General features: G+C 44.3%; 1 protein-coding gene across 3 annotated transcripts in view; it reads left to right on the forward strand.

Moving 5' to 3' along the window:
- map3k4 (mitogen-activated protein kinase kinase kinase 4) overlaps window positions 1–15,226 on the forward strand; it is a 234,086-nt gene that overhangs the window by 193,421 nt on the left and 25,439 nt on the right. For all 3 annotated transcript variants that reach the window (XM_072503694.1, XM_072503685.1, XM_072503676.1), the window contains 4 exons: window positions 624–694; window positions 2,329–2,445; window positions 9,880–10,039; window positions 12,713–12,835. In XM_072503694.1, the coding sequence (XP_072359795.1) occupies window positions 624–694; window positions 2,329–2,445; window positions 9,880–10,039; window positions 12,713–12,835 (471 nt within the window). The remainder of the gene's footprint in view (window positions 1–623; window positions 695–2,328; window positions 2,446–9,879; window positions 10,040–12,712; window positions 12,836–15,226) is intronic.

Consider the following 15,226-nt stretch of genomic DNA (forward strand, 5'->3'; position numbering starts at 1 on the left):
AATCAGTTACACTTTTACAAGCATTAAACCACTCGATTATAAATGTGCTGTAACTTTCCAAGAAATTGCACAAGTCTTGGCAACAAAATTTGATATATTAATACAACTTATTAGTTGGTTTTACTCATTATTACCCCAATATTTCTTTAACTATTGGACAAAAAAAACTTTTTAGATGTGACTTGAAAGAACCATATTTGATGACCGAAGAATTAGACTCACATAAATTTCATGAATTAAATTGTGTTCTTTGTATAAGTTTTCTCAAAATGCATTGCTTCAACCAATAGTTGCTCACATCTATTTAAACAAGCTTTTCACTTTGTCACGCTGCAGTAAGTTCAGACACAATTTGTGTGGTTATCGATGGCTAAAATAAGCTTGATCTTGGAAATCAGATGTTGCATTATTTGAGTTTATAGATTTTAATTTGTATAAAGCGATGACTTAATTTAAGACCATTTCGGCCAAATGGTTTAAGCATGATATTTCCCTGTTCAGGTAGCGTTTGCATCTCTTTTATAAATGATCCAAGCTACTTGTGACAAAGGTGGACCATCTCATTCGCTCACTGCTATCTAAAACCGCTGGCATTGATATAACAATATTCTTTATTTCTTCAGGAGAAGGACAGTATGGGAAAGTGTACACATGTATAAATGTTGACACTGGAGAGCTAATGGCAATGAAGGAAGTAAGTATTTTTTGATTTTAGGAACGTTGCCTTCTATGTGCTAGCAATTGTCTGTCGCACTTTGTCTGTCTAATAGCACCCGGAACTGGATATCATGTAGATCACTGAGTACGTGGGGAGGTCGCTTTCAGCTTTAGTAGAGATAAAACTTTCCTCTAACTGCATTAGAATGAGTCCTTTCTTAAGGTAATTATAATTTTTGATTCTATAAAAATTAGAAGCTTTAGAGAGAAATCTTTTTCAGTGACTTTTATGTGACTTCACTTGTACTTTCGAATTCCTGTAACCAGTCTTGTTGTCTTTCTCTTCTGTCACACTACCCTCTCCTTACCCAAGATACATCAATAGGCACTGTCCACTGTCCTGGACCAGCTTTGACAATGGCCAACTATGTGTACTTCTCCTGGCTTGGAGAGCTGATTGGAAATTAAGCCATCCACAGAATTGCAATGAGCAAGCATTTTCTTGCTTCCATTCCCAGAGTCTATATCACTCTTGCATTCCCCATTTGATTACTGTCCATTCCTGCTTGCACTGATTCATTCATATTCGCTCCACACTCTGGAAATTAGAGCAGTCTAAAGATCCAAGTAGGCAATCTCAGCCCAGGCTGACCTTCACCGTGTCATTGTTGTTTGCCTTTCCAATGGTTAAAAGTAGCCAGTGGATCAAAGGGAGGCAAATATGCAACCTTGTCGCCAGTGGGAAATTAAAAGGCAAACCAGCAATGATGGGGTCACTCTTGCCATTTGTAAATAGTGAATAACCTGCATTGGCAACTTTTTGTATATGTAATAATAATCTTTATTAGTGTCACAAAGTAGGCTTAAATTAACACTGCAATGAAGTTACTGTGTGCACATGTACCTGGGATTGCGTTTGTGTCTGTGCTACATGGGTATGTTCATGAAATTTTGCTATGACATCGATCCTTGGCTGCTGGCGCACAACTCAAGGAAAAATGTATGATTCACATCCTTGATCGAAAAATGATGGGAGGAGCAGAATTCCCAAAATATACTCCAGGTGGACAAGGTTCTGTACCAGGACTGATTTTATAAAACTTATGCCCATGTAGTTTTCCATGAAGTTAGGCACTCCATGGATAGAGGTCTGAAAAATTTCAGTGCTGGAATGGAAGAAAAGGCACACCCAATGCCCCTCTGAGAGAAGAGGCAAAACCTTTTTATTTTGTTAAAAGATGGGGTGGGCAGTATATTCAATAAGTTTTTTTTTGACCCTCTCAATCAGTATTGAATCTTTTTAGTCAGTTTATTATGCAAGGAACTTTGTTTTCTGGGGTATATAACTGAGTGGTTAGGAAACAAACATGGGGCTCCAGGGAGGGGCAATGGAGGGAATTAATAGAGATATAACCAACTCCTGTTTTTGTGAAAGGACATTTTTTTGACAGACAGTAATTTGAAGTTTTGTGCCTTTCTTCATGTTTTGCACCCTTTGCCAGATGCATTAAAAAAAATGTATGTAGCTTGGATTTCACACAGGCAACCGGAAAGTAAAAATATTTAATTGTCTGTAAAGCACTTGGGCATCCTGAGATGTTGAAAGCAGCTATTTAAATGTAACTCATTCTCTTTTAATAATGTTGCTTTTGTCCTCCTTGATATCCGTAGATCAGATTCCAGCCAAATGATCATAAAACAATCAAGGAGACAGCAGATGAATTGAAAATTTTTGAAGGTATCAAACACCCAAACCTGGTTAGGTATTTTGGTGTTGAACTGCACAGGGTAAGTAATTTACATACTCTCCGATCACAATGGTTCACACTAACTTTTCAAGACATATTACAGTGATAAGCTAATTGCTTTGGCTTCTTACATATTTCCAAGTAGCAAGGTAGCGTTTTAAGATGAGAAAAGCAGAAAGCTCCTATAATTCAGGAGAAAGGGAGTCTGTGAGGATGAATAATAAACATTGTACTTTCAGACACAGTTGAGAATATCCTAACGATTTTAGGCAGTCCCAGGGAATCCAGGATGACTTGCTTCTACTCTGTTGTGATGAGTTTTACAATGACAGATGCATAATCTTCAGACTCTGCCACACTAAGGCCCGTTTTCCCATATGCTTTGGCAAAGGAGTCAGCAATGACCTGGAGCTCTGTTCCTGAGTCAGCACATGAGCGTGTTCTTCATACTGAAACTCTATGACTGAGTTGGAGCGGTTTTGATTTTGGATTGAATGCTCCCGTTGGTTCTGTAGATTATCCCCACACCTGTGGGTAATTTGCTGGAGGTCAGGTGCTGCAGTGAAGAAGGTGGAGAAGAGAGCTGGTGCAATGACACTGTTTAACCCCAGCTTTCACTGAGATGAATCCTTTGGTGGTTCCGTTGGTGAGGATCACGACTTGCATGTCATTGTGGGGTTGGAGTAGGCGGACAGCAGAGACATTTGTGGAGGATCCTCCAAAAGCCTTTGCACTTGACAGTCAAAAGCTTTGGTGAGATTGAAAAAGACTAAATGCAGCAGTTGGTACTGTTCCTTGTGCTTGGATTTGCTGTGCAGTGATGCCTCTTGGTAGGCAAAAACCACACACTGACTCTGGAGGGAGCTCCTTGCCATTGGGAGGACACGGTTAAGGAGGATCCTTGCAATGATCTTCCTTGTGGCAGACACCAGGGAGACTCCTATGTCCTTACCATATTCAAACTTGCCTCTCTAATATAGTCACAATTGTAGCATCCGTGAGACCCCCAACATGTGCTTTAATTCTTCGAAGAGGAACATGAGGATAAGCAGCCCTACCAGGTGTGTGTCTCTGCTGTGTTTCAGAATTTCAGTGGAGATTCTAGCTGCCCCAAGGGATTTGTTGTTTTTCAGCTGTCTAATGGGCAGCATGGTAGCACAGTCGTTATCATAGTTGCTTCACAGCTCCAGGGTCCCAGGTTTGATTCCCAGCTTGGGTCACTGTCTGTGCGGAGTCTGCACGTTCTCCCCGTGTGTGCGTGGGCTTCCTCCGGGTGCTCTGGTTTCCTCCCATAGTCCAAAGATGTGCAGGTTAGTGCACATTAGTGTCCAAAAGGATTAGGTTGGGTGACTGGGTTACGGGGATAGGTTGGATGTTGGCTTAAATGGGGTGCTTTTTCCAAGGTTCAGTGCAGACCCGATGGCCAAATGACTTCCTTCTGCACTGTAAATTCTATGATGATGGCTTTTTCAACTTTGTTGAAGACCTTGACTAGCATCAAGACAAGGCCGGTGAGGTATTAAGGAATGAAGTTGAGGAAGCTTGAGTCAAATACAGGTTTTGTTTGAGGAACTCTTCGAAATGTTCTCTCCAGCGAGCACTGATTAGCTCCCTGCCCTTGATGAACTCTCCTCCATGCTTGGCTGCCAGTAGGGTGGGCTTTTGAGTACTTGGGCCATGGATTGTTTTGACAACGCTGATAACGATAACACGTATGTCGTTCATATCTGACTGTTTGGAGCTACATGCTCTTTCTACCCACCATTTGTTCTTTGGAGCATATTTTATGCTGTACCGGTGCCTTCAGCAACATATAGGAACCGCCGTGATGAAATTCCCAGTCAATTACAGCTTTGTTCTTTAGAGTACCCAGTTCATTTTATCCAGGGGCAATTTAGCATGGCCAATCCACCTACACTGCACATCTTTGGGTTGGTGGGGGCGAAACCCACGCAAACGTGGGGAGAATGTGCAAACTCCACACGGACAGTGACCCTAAAGCTTTGTTCGTGGCTCAGTATCTCTTGGTCGTTATTGTAAAACCAGTCACAATATTTCTTAATAGAGGCACCAAGAACCTCTTCATAGCAGCTTGTTATGTGGGGTCAGCTAGGCACTGTGGGCACACTGTGGCTCCTGGTCGCTGGAGGTTGGGGTTAGCAGTGAAATGCTAACTGAGATGGGTCACTTTGGTGGTACCTGTGAGGCTTTTGTTAACTTTTTTGTGGCTTTTTTTTCTGTTGCCTCTGCTGTTTGGGGCCAGGGTGATGGAGATGGTAGATCAGATGAGGATCCTTGTGGAATTTGATTGAGGCAGGTAGGGCAGTGGATGTTGTCGAGATGGACTTCAGTAAGGCCTTTGACAAGGTCACTCATGGTAGACTAGTACAAAAGGTGAAGTCACACAGGATCAGGGGTGAGCTGGCAAGGTGGTACAGAACTGGCTAGGTAATAGAAGGCAGAGAGTAGCAATGGAAGGATGCTTTTCTAATTGGAGAGTTGTGACCAGTGGTGTTCCGCAGGGATCAGTGCTGGGACCTTTGCTGTTTGTAGTATATATAAATGATTTGGAGGAAAATGTAACTGGTCTGATTAGTAAGTTTGCAGACGACACAAAGGTTGGTGGAATTGCGGATAGCGATGAGGACTGTCAGGATACAGCAGGATTTAGATTGTTTGGAGACTTGGGCGCAGAGATGGCAGATGGAGTTTAATCCGGACAAATGTGAGGTAATGCATTTTGGAAGGTCTAGTGCAGGTAGGGAATATACAGTGTATGGTAGAAACCTTGAGTATTGAAAGTCATAGAGATCTAGGAGTACAGGTCCACAGGTCACTGAAAGGGGCAACACAGGTGGAGAAGGTAGTGAAGAAGGCATATGGCATGCTTGCCTTCATTGGCCGGGGCATTGAGTATAAGAATTGGCAAGTCATGTTGCAGCTGTATAGAACCTTAGTTAGGCCATACTTGGAGTATAGTGTTCAATTCTGGTCGCCACACTACCAGAAGGATGTGGAGGCTTTAGAGAGGGTGCAGAAGAGATTTATCAGAATGTTGCCTGGTATGGAGGACATTAGCTATGCGGAGCGGTTGAATAAACTCAGTTTGTTCTCACTGGAACGACGGAGGTTGAGGGGCGACCTGATAGAGATCTACAAAATTATGAGGGGCATAGACAGAGTGGATAGTCAGAGGCTTTTCCCCGGTGTAGAGGGGTCAATGACTAGGGGGCATAGGTTTAAGGTGAGAGGGGCAAGGTTTAGAGTAGATGTACGAGGCAAGTTTTTTACACCGAGGGTAGTGGGTGCCTGGAACTCGCTACGAGAGGAGGTGGTGGAAGCAGGGACGATAGTGACATTTAAGGGGCATCTTGACAAATACATGAATAGGATGGGAATAGAGGGACACGGACCCAGGAAGTGTAGAAGATTGTAGTTTAGTCGGGCAGTATGGTCGGCACGGGCTTGGAGGGCCGAAGGGCCTGTTCGTGTGCTGTACATTTCTTTGTTCTTTGACAGATGATCAACCGATGTCTCCTTTGGAGTTTCGACAAAGGAGTGATCTTTGAAAGTACCAAAGAAGGATAGCTCAAGAACATGCGCAGTACAGGCCCTTCGGCCCTCGATGTTGCGCCGACCTGTGAAACCACTCTAAATCCCATCTACACTATTCCCTTATCGTCCATATGTCTATCCAATTACCATTTGAATGCCCTTAGCGAGTCCACTACTGTTGCAGGCAGGGCATTCCACGCCCTTACTACTCTCTGAGTAAAGAACCTACCTCTGACATCTGTCTTATATCTATCTCCCCTCAATTTAAAGCTATGTCCCCTCGTGCTAGATATCACCATCCAAGGAAAAAGGCTCTCACTGTCCACCCTATCCAATCCTCTGATCATCTTGTATGCCTCAATTAAGTCACCTCTTAACCTTCTCTCTTAACGAAAACTGCCTCAAGTCCCTCAGCCTTTCCTCATAAGATCTTCCCTCCATACCAGGCAACATTCTGGTAAATCACCTCTCCACCCTTTCCAATGCTTTCACATCCTTCCCAAAATGCAGCGACCAGAATTGCACGCAATACTCCTAATGCGGCCGCACCAGGGTTTTGTACAGCTGCAACATGACCTCATGGCTCCGAAACTTAATCCCTCTACCAATAAATGCTAACACACCGTACGCCTTCTTAACAACCCTCTCAACCTGGGTGGCAACTTTCAGGGATCTATGTACTTGGACACAGAGATCTCTCTGCTCACCCACACTGCCAAGAATCTTACCATTAGCCTAGTACTCTGTCTCCCTGTTATTCCTTCCAAAATGAATCACCTCACACTTTTCTGCATTAAACTCAATTTGCCACCTCTCAGCCCAGCGCTGCAGCTCATCTATGTCCCTCTGTAACTTGTAACATCCTTCCGCACTGTCCACAACTCCACCGACTTTAGTGTCATCTGCAAATTTACTCACCCATCCTTCTACGCCCTCCTCCAGGTCATTTCTAAAAATGACAAACAGCAGTGGCCCCAAAACAGATCCTTGTAGTACACCACTAGTAACTGGACTCCAGTCTGAACATTTCCCATCAACCACCACCCTTTTGTCTTCTTCCAGCTAGCCAATTTCTGCTAAATCACCCTGAATCCCATGCCTCCGTATTTTCTGCAGTAGCCTACCGTGGGGAACCTTATCAAACGCTTTACTGAAATCCATATACACCACATCAACTGATTTACCCTCATCCACCTGTTTGGTCACCTTCTCAAAGAACTCAATAGGGTTTGTGAGGCATGACCTAACCTTCACAAAACCGTGTTGACTATCTCTAATCAAATTATTCCTTTCCAGATGATTATACATTCTATCTCTTATAAACCTTTCCAAGATTTTGCCCACAACAGAAGTAAGGCTCACTGGTCTATAGTTACCTGGGTTGTCTCTACTCCCCTTCTTGAACAAGGGGACAACATTTGCTATCCTCCAGTCTTCTGGCACTATTCCTGTAGACAAAGATGACTTAAAGATCAAAGCCAAAGGCTCAGCAATCTCCTCCCTAGCTTCCCAGAGAATCCTAGGATAAATCCCATCCGGCCCAGGGGACTTATCTATTTTCACACTTTCCAGAATTGCTAACACCTCCTCCTTATGAACCTCAAGCCCTTCTAGTCTAGTAGCCTGAATCTCAGTATTCTCCTCTACAACATTGTCTTTTTTCCTGTGTGAATACTGATGAAAAATATTCATTTAGCACCTCTCCTATCTTCTCGGACACCAAGCACAACTTCCCACTACTGTCCTTGACTGGCCCTACTCTTACCCTAGTCATTCGTTTATTCCTAAGCCAAAGACCTCTCATGTCCCCTCCTGGCTCTTCTTGGCTCTCTCTTTAGGTTCTTTCTAGCTGACTTGTAACTCTTGAGCGCCCTAACTGAACCTTCATGTCTCTTCTTTACATAAGCCTCCTTCTTCCTCTTGACAAGTGTTTCGACTGCTTTAGTAAACCACGGTTCCCTTGCTCGACCACTTCCTCCCTGCCTGACAGGTACATACTTATCAAGGACACGCAGTAGCTGTTCCTTGAACAAGCTCCACATTTCCATTGTGCCCATCCCCTGCAGTTTTCCTCTCCATCCGTTGCATCCAAAGTCTTGCCTCATCGCATCATAATTGCCTTTCCCCCAGATATAACTCTTGCCCTGCGGTATATACCTATCCCTTTCCATCACTAAAGTAAACTTAATCGAATTGTGGTGACTATCACCAAAGTGCTCACCTACCTCCAAATCTAACACCTTTCCTGGTTCATTACCCAGTACCAAATCCAATATGGCCTCTCCTCTCGTTGGGCTATCTACATACTGTGTCAGGAAACCCTCCTGCACACATTGGACAAAAACGGACCCATCTAAAGTACTCGAACTATAGCGTTTCCAGTCAATATTTGGAAAGTTAAAGTCCCCCATAACAACTACCCTGTTGCTTTCGCTCCTATCCAGAATCATCTTTGCAATCCTTTCCTCCACAAATCTGGAACCTTTCGGAGGCCTATAGAAAACCCCTAACAGGGTGACCTCTCTTTTCCTGTTTCTAACCTCAGCCCATACTACCTCAGTAGACGAGTCCTCATCAAACGTCCTTTCTGCCACCGTATTACTGTCCTTGACTAACAATGCCACCCTTCCCCCTCTTTTACCACCTTCCCTGAGCTTACTGAAATATCTAAACCCCGGCACCTGCAACAACCATTCCTGGCCCTGCTCTATCCATGTCTCCAAAATGGGCACAACATCGAAGTCCCAGGTACCAACCCATGCCGCAAGTTCACCCTGACTGAGTGAACAGTAATTATCTGCTGAGTTTTAAGATTGTTCTTGTGTTTTCACAGTTGTAAATCTATCACTCTTAGACAAAAAACAGACAAAGGCTGAAGGTCTTTCTACTGTGACTGTCAATTACCAGCAGCACTTCATGTACCCTGTTTTCTATAAGCTGGCTTAAAACAACATTTTAATTCTCTGAAAGGTTATCAGCCTGAAATATTAACCCTACCACCTTTTTTAGATGGGCAGCATGGTCAGCACAGGCTTGGAGGGTCGAAGGGCCTGTTCCTGTGCTGTACTTTTCTTTGTTCTTTGTTTTTATAGATATTGTCTGATCTTCGCGTTTACAGCATTTTCTGCTTTTATTGTAGTTGGTCAGTGCTAGACGAGATGATTCCAGTTTAAAGTGACATTGCTTTCATAAGTTATATTAAGTGTTTAGCAAAATAGAATTGCAGTCAACCTGTGTATAATAACAGCTTCTCTGTTCATATGTTTCTTGGCTTGCGTCTTGTGCAAAGGTTGAGACCCAAGCCAAATTATGCAAACGTTACATGATTTCCTTTCATCCTGGGCCATTAATTTGGAACAAAATGCTCTTAGATGAAATGAATGTTCACTTCTCTGTTCTATGATTTAATAACTATTTAAAATGTTAAGTTTGTATCCCTTCCGCTCCTGAATTGCAAATTATAGTTCAGTACAACTGCTAAGGTTCAGTCGAGGCAAAAATTGACTCTAAGCCAGGTCCCTTGCTGTCTGCACTGTCGGTGGTTGGAATTTTCCTTTCAAAGACAGAAAAGGACCAACCTTGCACTACCAGGGTGGAGTTGTATTTGCATGAAGTCTCTGTTGGTCTCTTCCTATTTAAAAAAAAATAATGGGTGAAAATTATGCCATTAAGCCTATTATGACCTTCCCATGAATGCTACTCCGAACTCCTTTTCAAAATCACTCAAATACCAGTTCATTTGCTTGTCTTTCTGAAATCTGTACTTTAGATTAAAAGAAGACTATCTCCCTAACGTTGTTTCCCCTTAAGTTTAAATGCATGTGTTTCCTGTGATTAAATGTAATGTTTAGCATGTCTCAATATTTGGACACCATGCAGCCACCATACATGTTGACCATGGTGTTTATCTTTGGATCAGGAAGAAATGTACATCTTTATGGAGTATTGTGATGAAGGCACACTCGAAGAGGTGGCTAGGCTGGGTCTCCAGGAACACGTAATACGATTATACACAAAGCAGATCACCACAGCTATCAATGTACTACATGAACATGGAATTGTACACCGAGATATCAAGGGTAATGTATTTGCACAAAAGCACATATAATTGAAACTGTAGAGCAAGCTAATCTCAGTAGTTGTTTTATTTAATTGAATTCTAAACACGTTTCTATAGGTTGCGACATCAAGTGATGTATAAAACAGAGGGCAGTCATTTTTAATTAAATGTAAGTGCTGATCATTATCTCCTGCAACAGTGCTATTGTTTGAAAATTTTTGATTTGCTTCTACACACTATATCGCGAACACGCCGATTCTCGAGGCCTGGAGAATCGTCGGGCGTGATGTTGGCGTGAAAGTTGATACTCTGCCCCCGCGCCAAACGCGATTTTGCCGGGGGGTTGGTGAGAATCCAACCACACGTCTTGCTATAGCCAGTCAGCTTTGCAATATCATCATTTAGTGTGCCTTCCATCTCCGTGTAAGACTCCGCTTGTATACCACAGCAGATGTTATCTGCATAGATAGCTTCTGGGTTGGGGTTGGTGTACGAGTTGAAACAGGGTTGGGGTTAAGACAGACATGTGGCCTAGCCCATTTCCTCTCAATGCTAATCTTGACCCCCATATGGCCCTGAACTGTCTGTCCTGGAGTAGCAATTCAATGGTGTCAGTAACCCAAAGAGAGAGAACTCTTTATATTTTGACGAATAAACCATTGTGCCAGAATGTTATCATACACTGCAGTGAGATCAAGGAAACTTGCCCCTCCTTTTAAGATTCATCATTCTCATCACGCCACCCATCAATACCTGACCTTCACCAGGGAAGCCAATGATCCTCCTAGCACACCAAATGCAACATGTCTGCACTTGAAGAATGACAGAATCAATATAATACAGGTCCCCATATTCATGAAATGACAATCAGCTGCAAAACTTGATGACACCACTTTGGCAAGCAACATTAGCTGTTGTCTAAGGAGATTGAGAACATCTACCATCAACCCTTTAAAACCAGCCAAATCACCCTTTGGAGTCTCATTGTTGAGCAGTAGGAATCTGTCTGCCTCAGGAGAAGGAACAATTTGGAGACTGGCCATGGTTCATTCAGTGTAATTAGAAACTTGAGAATTCAGCTCGCAAAATTACAGAGGGATAGGATTAATTTCTTGCCCTATTCTATTTTGCCGAAATTAATGCAGCAAATCAACATTCAGCGCAGCTATACTCCAACATACTGGTATTACAATAAGTGTGGAGACTGATTTATTAACATTTAGTCCATTATTAACATAATTTAGTAAATAATACAATTAGAGTGCAATGCTGGGAGAATCTATGGTCTGCCATTCTTTCACTATGTCATGCTGTCGCTGCCCAACACTCGCACTGCAAGCTTATATTAATTGGGATGCCTTCATTTGAAGTTGATCATTTCTTAAAGACTGTCAATTTGTTAACTTGTTGACATTAGTTTATGGCAACTGCTCCAATACCATCCAGAAAACACCACCTTGTCCGTCAATATATGCCCCCCCCCCCCCACCAAATCCCAGTGACTATTTTCTATGCGGGTGTTGTGTGGGAACCTTCACTAATTTTCTATTTCTCTTCTTTTTTTTTTTTTTGACTCCCCTATCCCTAACTCGGCTATGAAACCAACTGCCCTCCCTCTGACTCCGCAAAGAACAGGCATCGAAATCACAGATGAGCATGATTCTACCCTTGACTAACATTGATGTTCTTAACCTTCACATACTACCACTAGCCCTTAGGCACTTGGGACAGTTGTAGCATGTGTACCACCCTACATGAAATCTGTCTCAGCAGCAACCTACTATCAAAGCTAGGACTTGTGATTAGGAATAATTTGTCATGATTAAGTTGGCATTTGAACAGTGGCAGTATACCATTATCGGGTACAGTATATGTCTAGCAAAGTACTCAAATTGCTGCAAGAAAGAGGGTCATGCTGAGGTAAAACGTATTGGCTGTCTTTAAGCAGACAGTTTATGTTTTGGGGCCACTTGTTGCATATCCTTCTGTAAAATGAACTGGTTTTCTTGTTGTCAAGTTGCCCCATTTTCTACTATAGGGCAAGTTCTCTGCTACACTGCATAATAAATCAGAACTTTCTCATTCTGGCAATAAACTTGTCCCATTGTCAATGATGGTGCACATTTTGTGGGGCGGCAGTGGCGTAGTGGTATTATCGCTGGACTAGTAATCCAGAGACCAAAAGTCATACTCTGGGGACCTGGGTTCGAATCCCACCACGGCAGATGGGGAAATATGAATTCAATAAAAACCTGGAATTAAAAGTCTAATGATGACCATGAAATCATTGTTGATTGTCGTTTAAAAACCCATCTGGTTCACAAATTTCCTTTAGGGAAGGAAATCTGCCGTCCTTACCTGGTGTGGCCTACATGTGACTCCAGATCCACGGCATGTGGTTGACTCTTAAATGCCCTCGGGGATGGGCAATAAATGCTGGCCCAAAAATTTCTATGATGTTGAAAGGACGCAAAGGCCTTCTAGCAAGTTGAAGATTTCAGTAGCTCTGGTGGCACTGCTGCTGTATTGCTTATCTAATTTCTCAGCATGCTTGTCTTTAGAGGTTATCAAATTAGGTTGGGTGTTTCTTTCCACTATTCCAGCTGCAGTCTTGATATTGCTTTATTTATTTGGCAGTAATTTCCTTATTACTTTATTAAATGCCTAACATTTCAGCCTTTTCATATTTTAGGTGCCAATATCTTCCTCACCTCATCAGGTCTAATCAAATTGGGGGACTTTGGTTGTTCAGTAAAACTGAAGAATATTGCACAGACCATGCCTGGTGAAGTGAACAGTACTCTTGGAACTGCTGGTAAGAATTTTTTTTAGAGAGTTTGCTTTTTACTCAGCTAACAGCTTTATTAGTGTACATATTATATCAGTGTATATATTATTCATTTAATGTAAATAGTTTCAACATTACATTGACACTCTGTCAGGGATTGCTTTTTAAATATAATTTTATGTTTTCGGACTCTCTGCTAACTTTATAAGTTTTGACCAACATTTGGGTGGTGGAAGAGTAGAGCTCTCTGCATTTGTGTAGGCACTCATTTGGACAGATGAACTCGTTAACCGATGATATGCTCCCTAAAGTACAAAGACCCCCTAAGAATGGAGTGCAGAGTGGAATATGGGTTAGGTTGCAGATCTCCATGCTCAGCAGTATAACTGGTTTGGTGGTGCTTATTTTCTCATTTTACACAACAATTAACATTTAGTAATACTCTGACCTTCACATTCTTATCCTATCTTTGTACAGCAAAACCATGTCTGCTATCATTGCAACTACAGGTGCGATTTAATAGCCAAGTTGAGCTTAAGCAAGCGTGCGGCAAGGCCATTAGAACGCCGGAGAGGCCAAAGTCATGAACCGCACCGGGCGCTGATCTGTTTGCGACCTAACAGGCCTGCACCAGTTGGCAAAATCAGGATCCCGTAGTAGTGTGGCGAGAAGCCAATAATCATCTGTTTTCTCCCTAAATGTAAACTACCCGATTTCATTTTTTTTCCAATTAAGGGGAAATGTAGCATGGCCAATCCACCAACTTGCACATCTTTGGGTTGTGGGGGGTGAGACACACACACGCACCAGGAGAAATGTTCAAACTCCACGCAGACAAACCCGAGACTGGGATTGAACCTGGGTCCTTGGCGGCGTGAGGCAGCAGTGCTAACCATTGTGCCACCGTGAGTAATGGTGGTTAATTAACAGGAGCGACCGCTATCAAACAGCCTCCCGTGATCTAACGGTCTCCCCAGCATGGGTCACACGGGTGGCAATTAGTAAACAATTTAAAAAGTGTTAAGCTGGCGAAAGGGCTGCTGTGAGGATCCGAGGAGGTGAGTAGCCATCTTTGCTCCCAGACAGTGAGCCCAGGAGCATTGGGGTTGTTGCCTTGGCGCTCGGAGGGGGCGGTAGCAGAGCAGCAGGGTGGCTGTCCATGGCCTCTGCTTGTGTGTGTGTGTGTGTGTGGGGGGGGGGGGAGGAGAGAGGAAGAGAGATGGGTGTCTCGGGGCCCGCGGGTCCGCCATGTCATCCCCTGGGTGGTGTGTTCCCATTCCTGGGGCAGCCCCAGCCCGCCAGCCCCACCGACCAACCATAACACTCACTGACCACGGAGGCTTCTGGCAGAGCGGTCGAAGAGTGTTGCTAATTGGCAGTTGCCAATCATAAATAAGTGAGCACTTCACAGCTCCCAAGTGGCTCCCTGTGGGTAGGTGTGCCATGTAGCGTGTGGGTTATTGCCCTAGCATTCCCTGGATACTGTGCCTCAACACTTCAGAAAGCAACGGCCGTGGCCAACATCCAAACACCCAGAGGCTGCCTCAGCACCGGGGACATTTCAGCGAGGGTGGCGTGTGTGCACCGGGAAGGGGACCAGTGCCCAATCCAGATAATGTTACGTGCGGGTGTCTGGGTTATAGGGCGTGGGTTCAGGTATGCAGGGGCCCCTGCGGCAGCCAGGGGTGCGTGGGCAGGGTGTGTAGGATGGCAGTGGATGTGAGGGAGGGGGGCAGTGTGGAGGCATCCAGTATCTCCATGTCTGGGGAGATGGTGCTTGGGATTGGTGCTTGGCCTGCATTGCGGAAGAAATCTCCAGAGGTGTCATATTGGTCAAGGTGAACTATTTTTAATAATTTACACGTGTGTCCCCAATCCCCCGATGGCCCCGCCTGACCCTGCCCCTCCCACCACCCCATCAGTGATCCTCAACCTGCTTAGACTTCTGTGCTCTGCTGCTGGGTCTAGGTGTGTCCCCAGGATGCGCATCAGAGGTGGAGGAAGCCTGCGGCCCATGGCCTTCGTGCCCCTGGCGGGTATCCTCTGGGGCCGAAGCGCCCTAACGTTCTTGCTGGTGGCACATGCCCTGCCATGCCGCCCTGTTCCGTTTGCTGACTCCGATATACGCTATTGTCAATGGGGTGGGTCTCGGGGGAGCGGGTGGCCGCTGTCGCTCTATCGGGTGGTTCCAGTGCCCCCTCCTCCCAGTTGATGCCCATACAGCACAGGGGTTCACCTTGTAATGCAAGCGCTGCTGAATCGAGCCTCAGCTGCCAGCTCTGGCATTGCCAGCCCTGGCAGCTCCCCAATGTCTGCAGCATGGTGTCGACCTCCTTAGCGATGCTCTTCAGTGCCTGGGACATACCTGAGTTCGCTGGCAGCGACTTGGACATGCTCTGCAGTGCCTCAGCTGTGCCC

This window comes from Scyliorhinus torazame, chromosome 1 (assembly GCF_047496885.1).
Source record: "Scyliorhinus torazame isolate Kashiwa2021f chromosome 1, sScyTor2.1, whole genome shotgun sequence".
Classification (NCBI taxonomy): domain Eukaryota; kingdom Metazoa; phylum Chordata; class Chondrichthyes; order Carcharhiniformes; family Scyliorhinidae; genus Scyliorhinus; species Scyliorhinus torazame.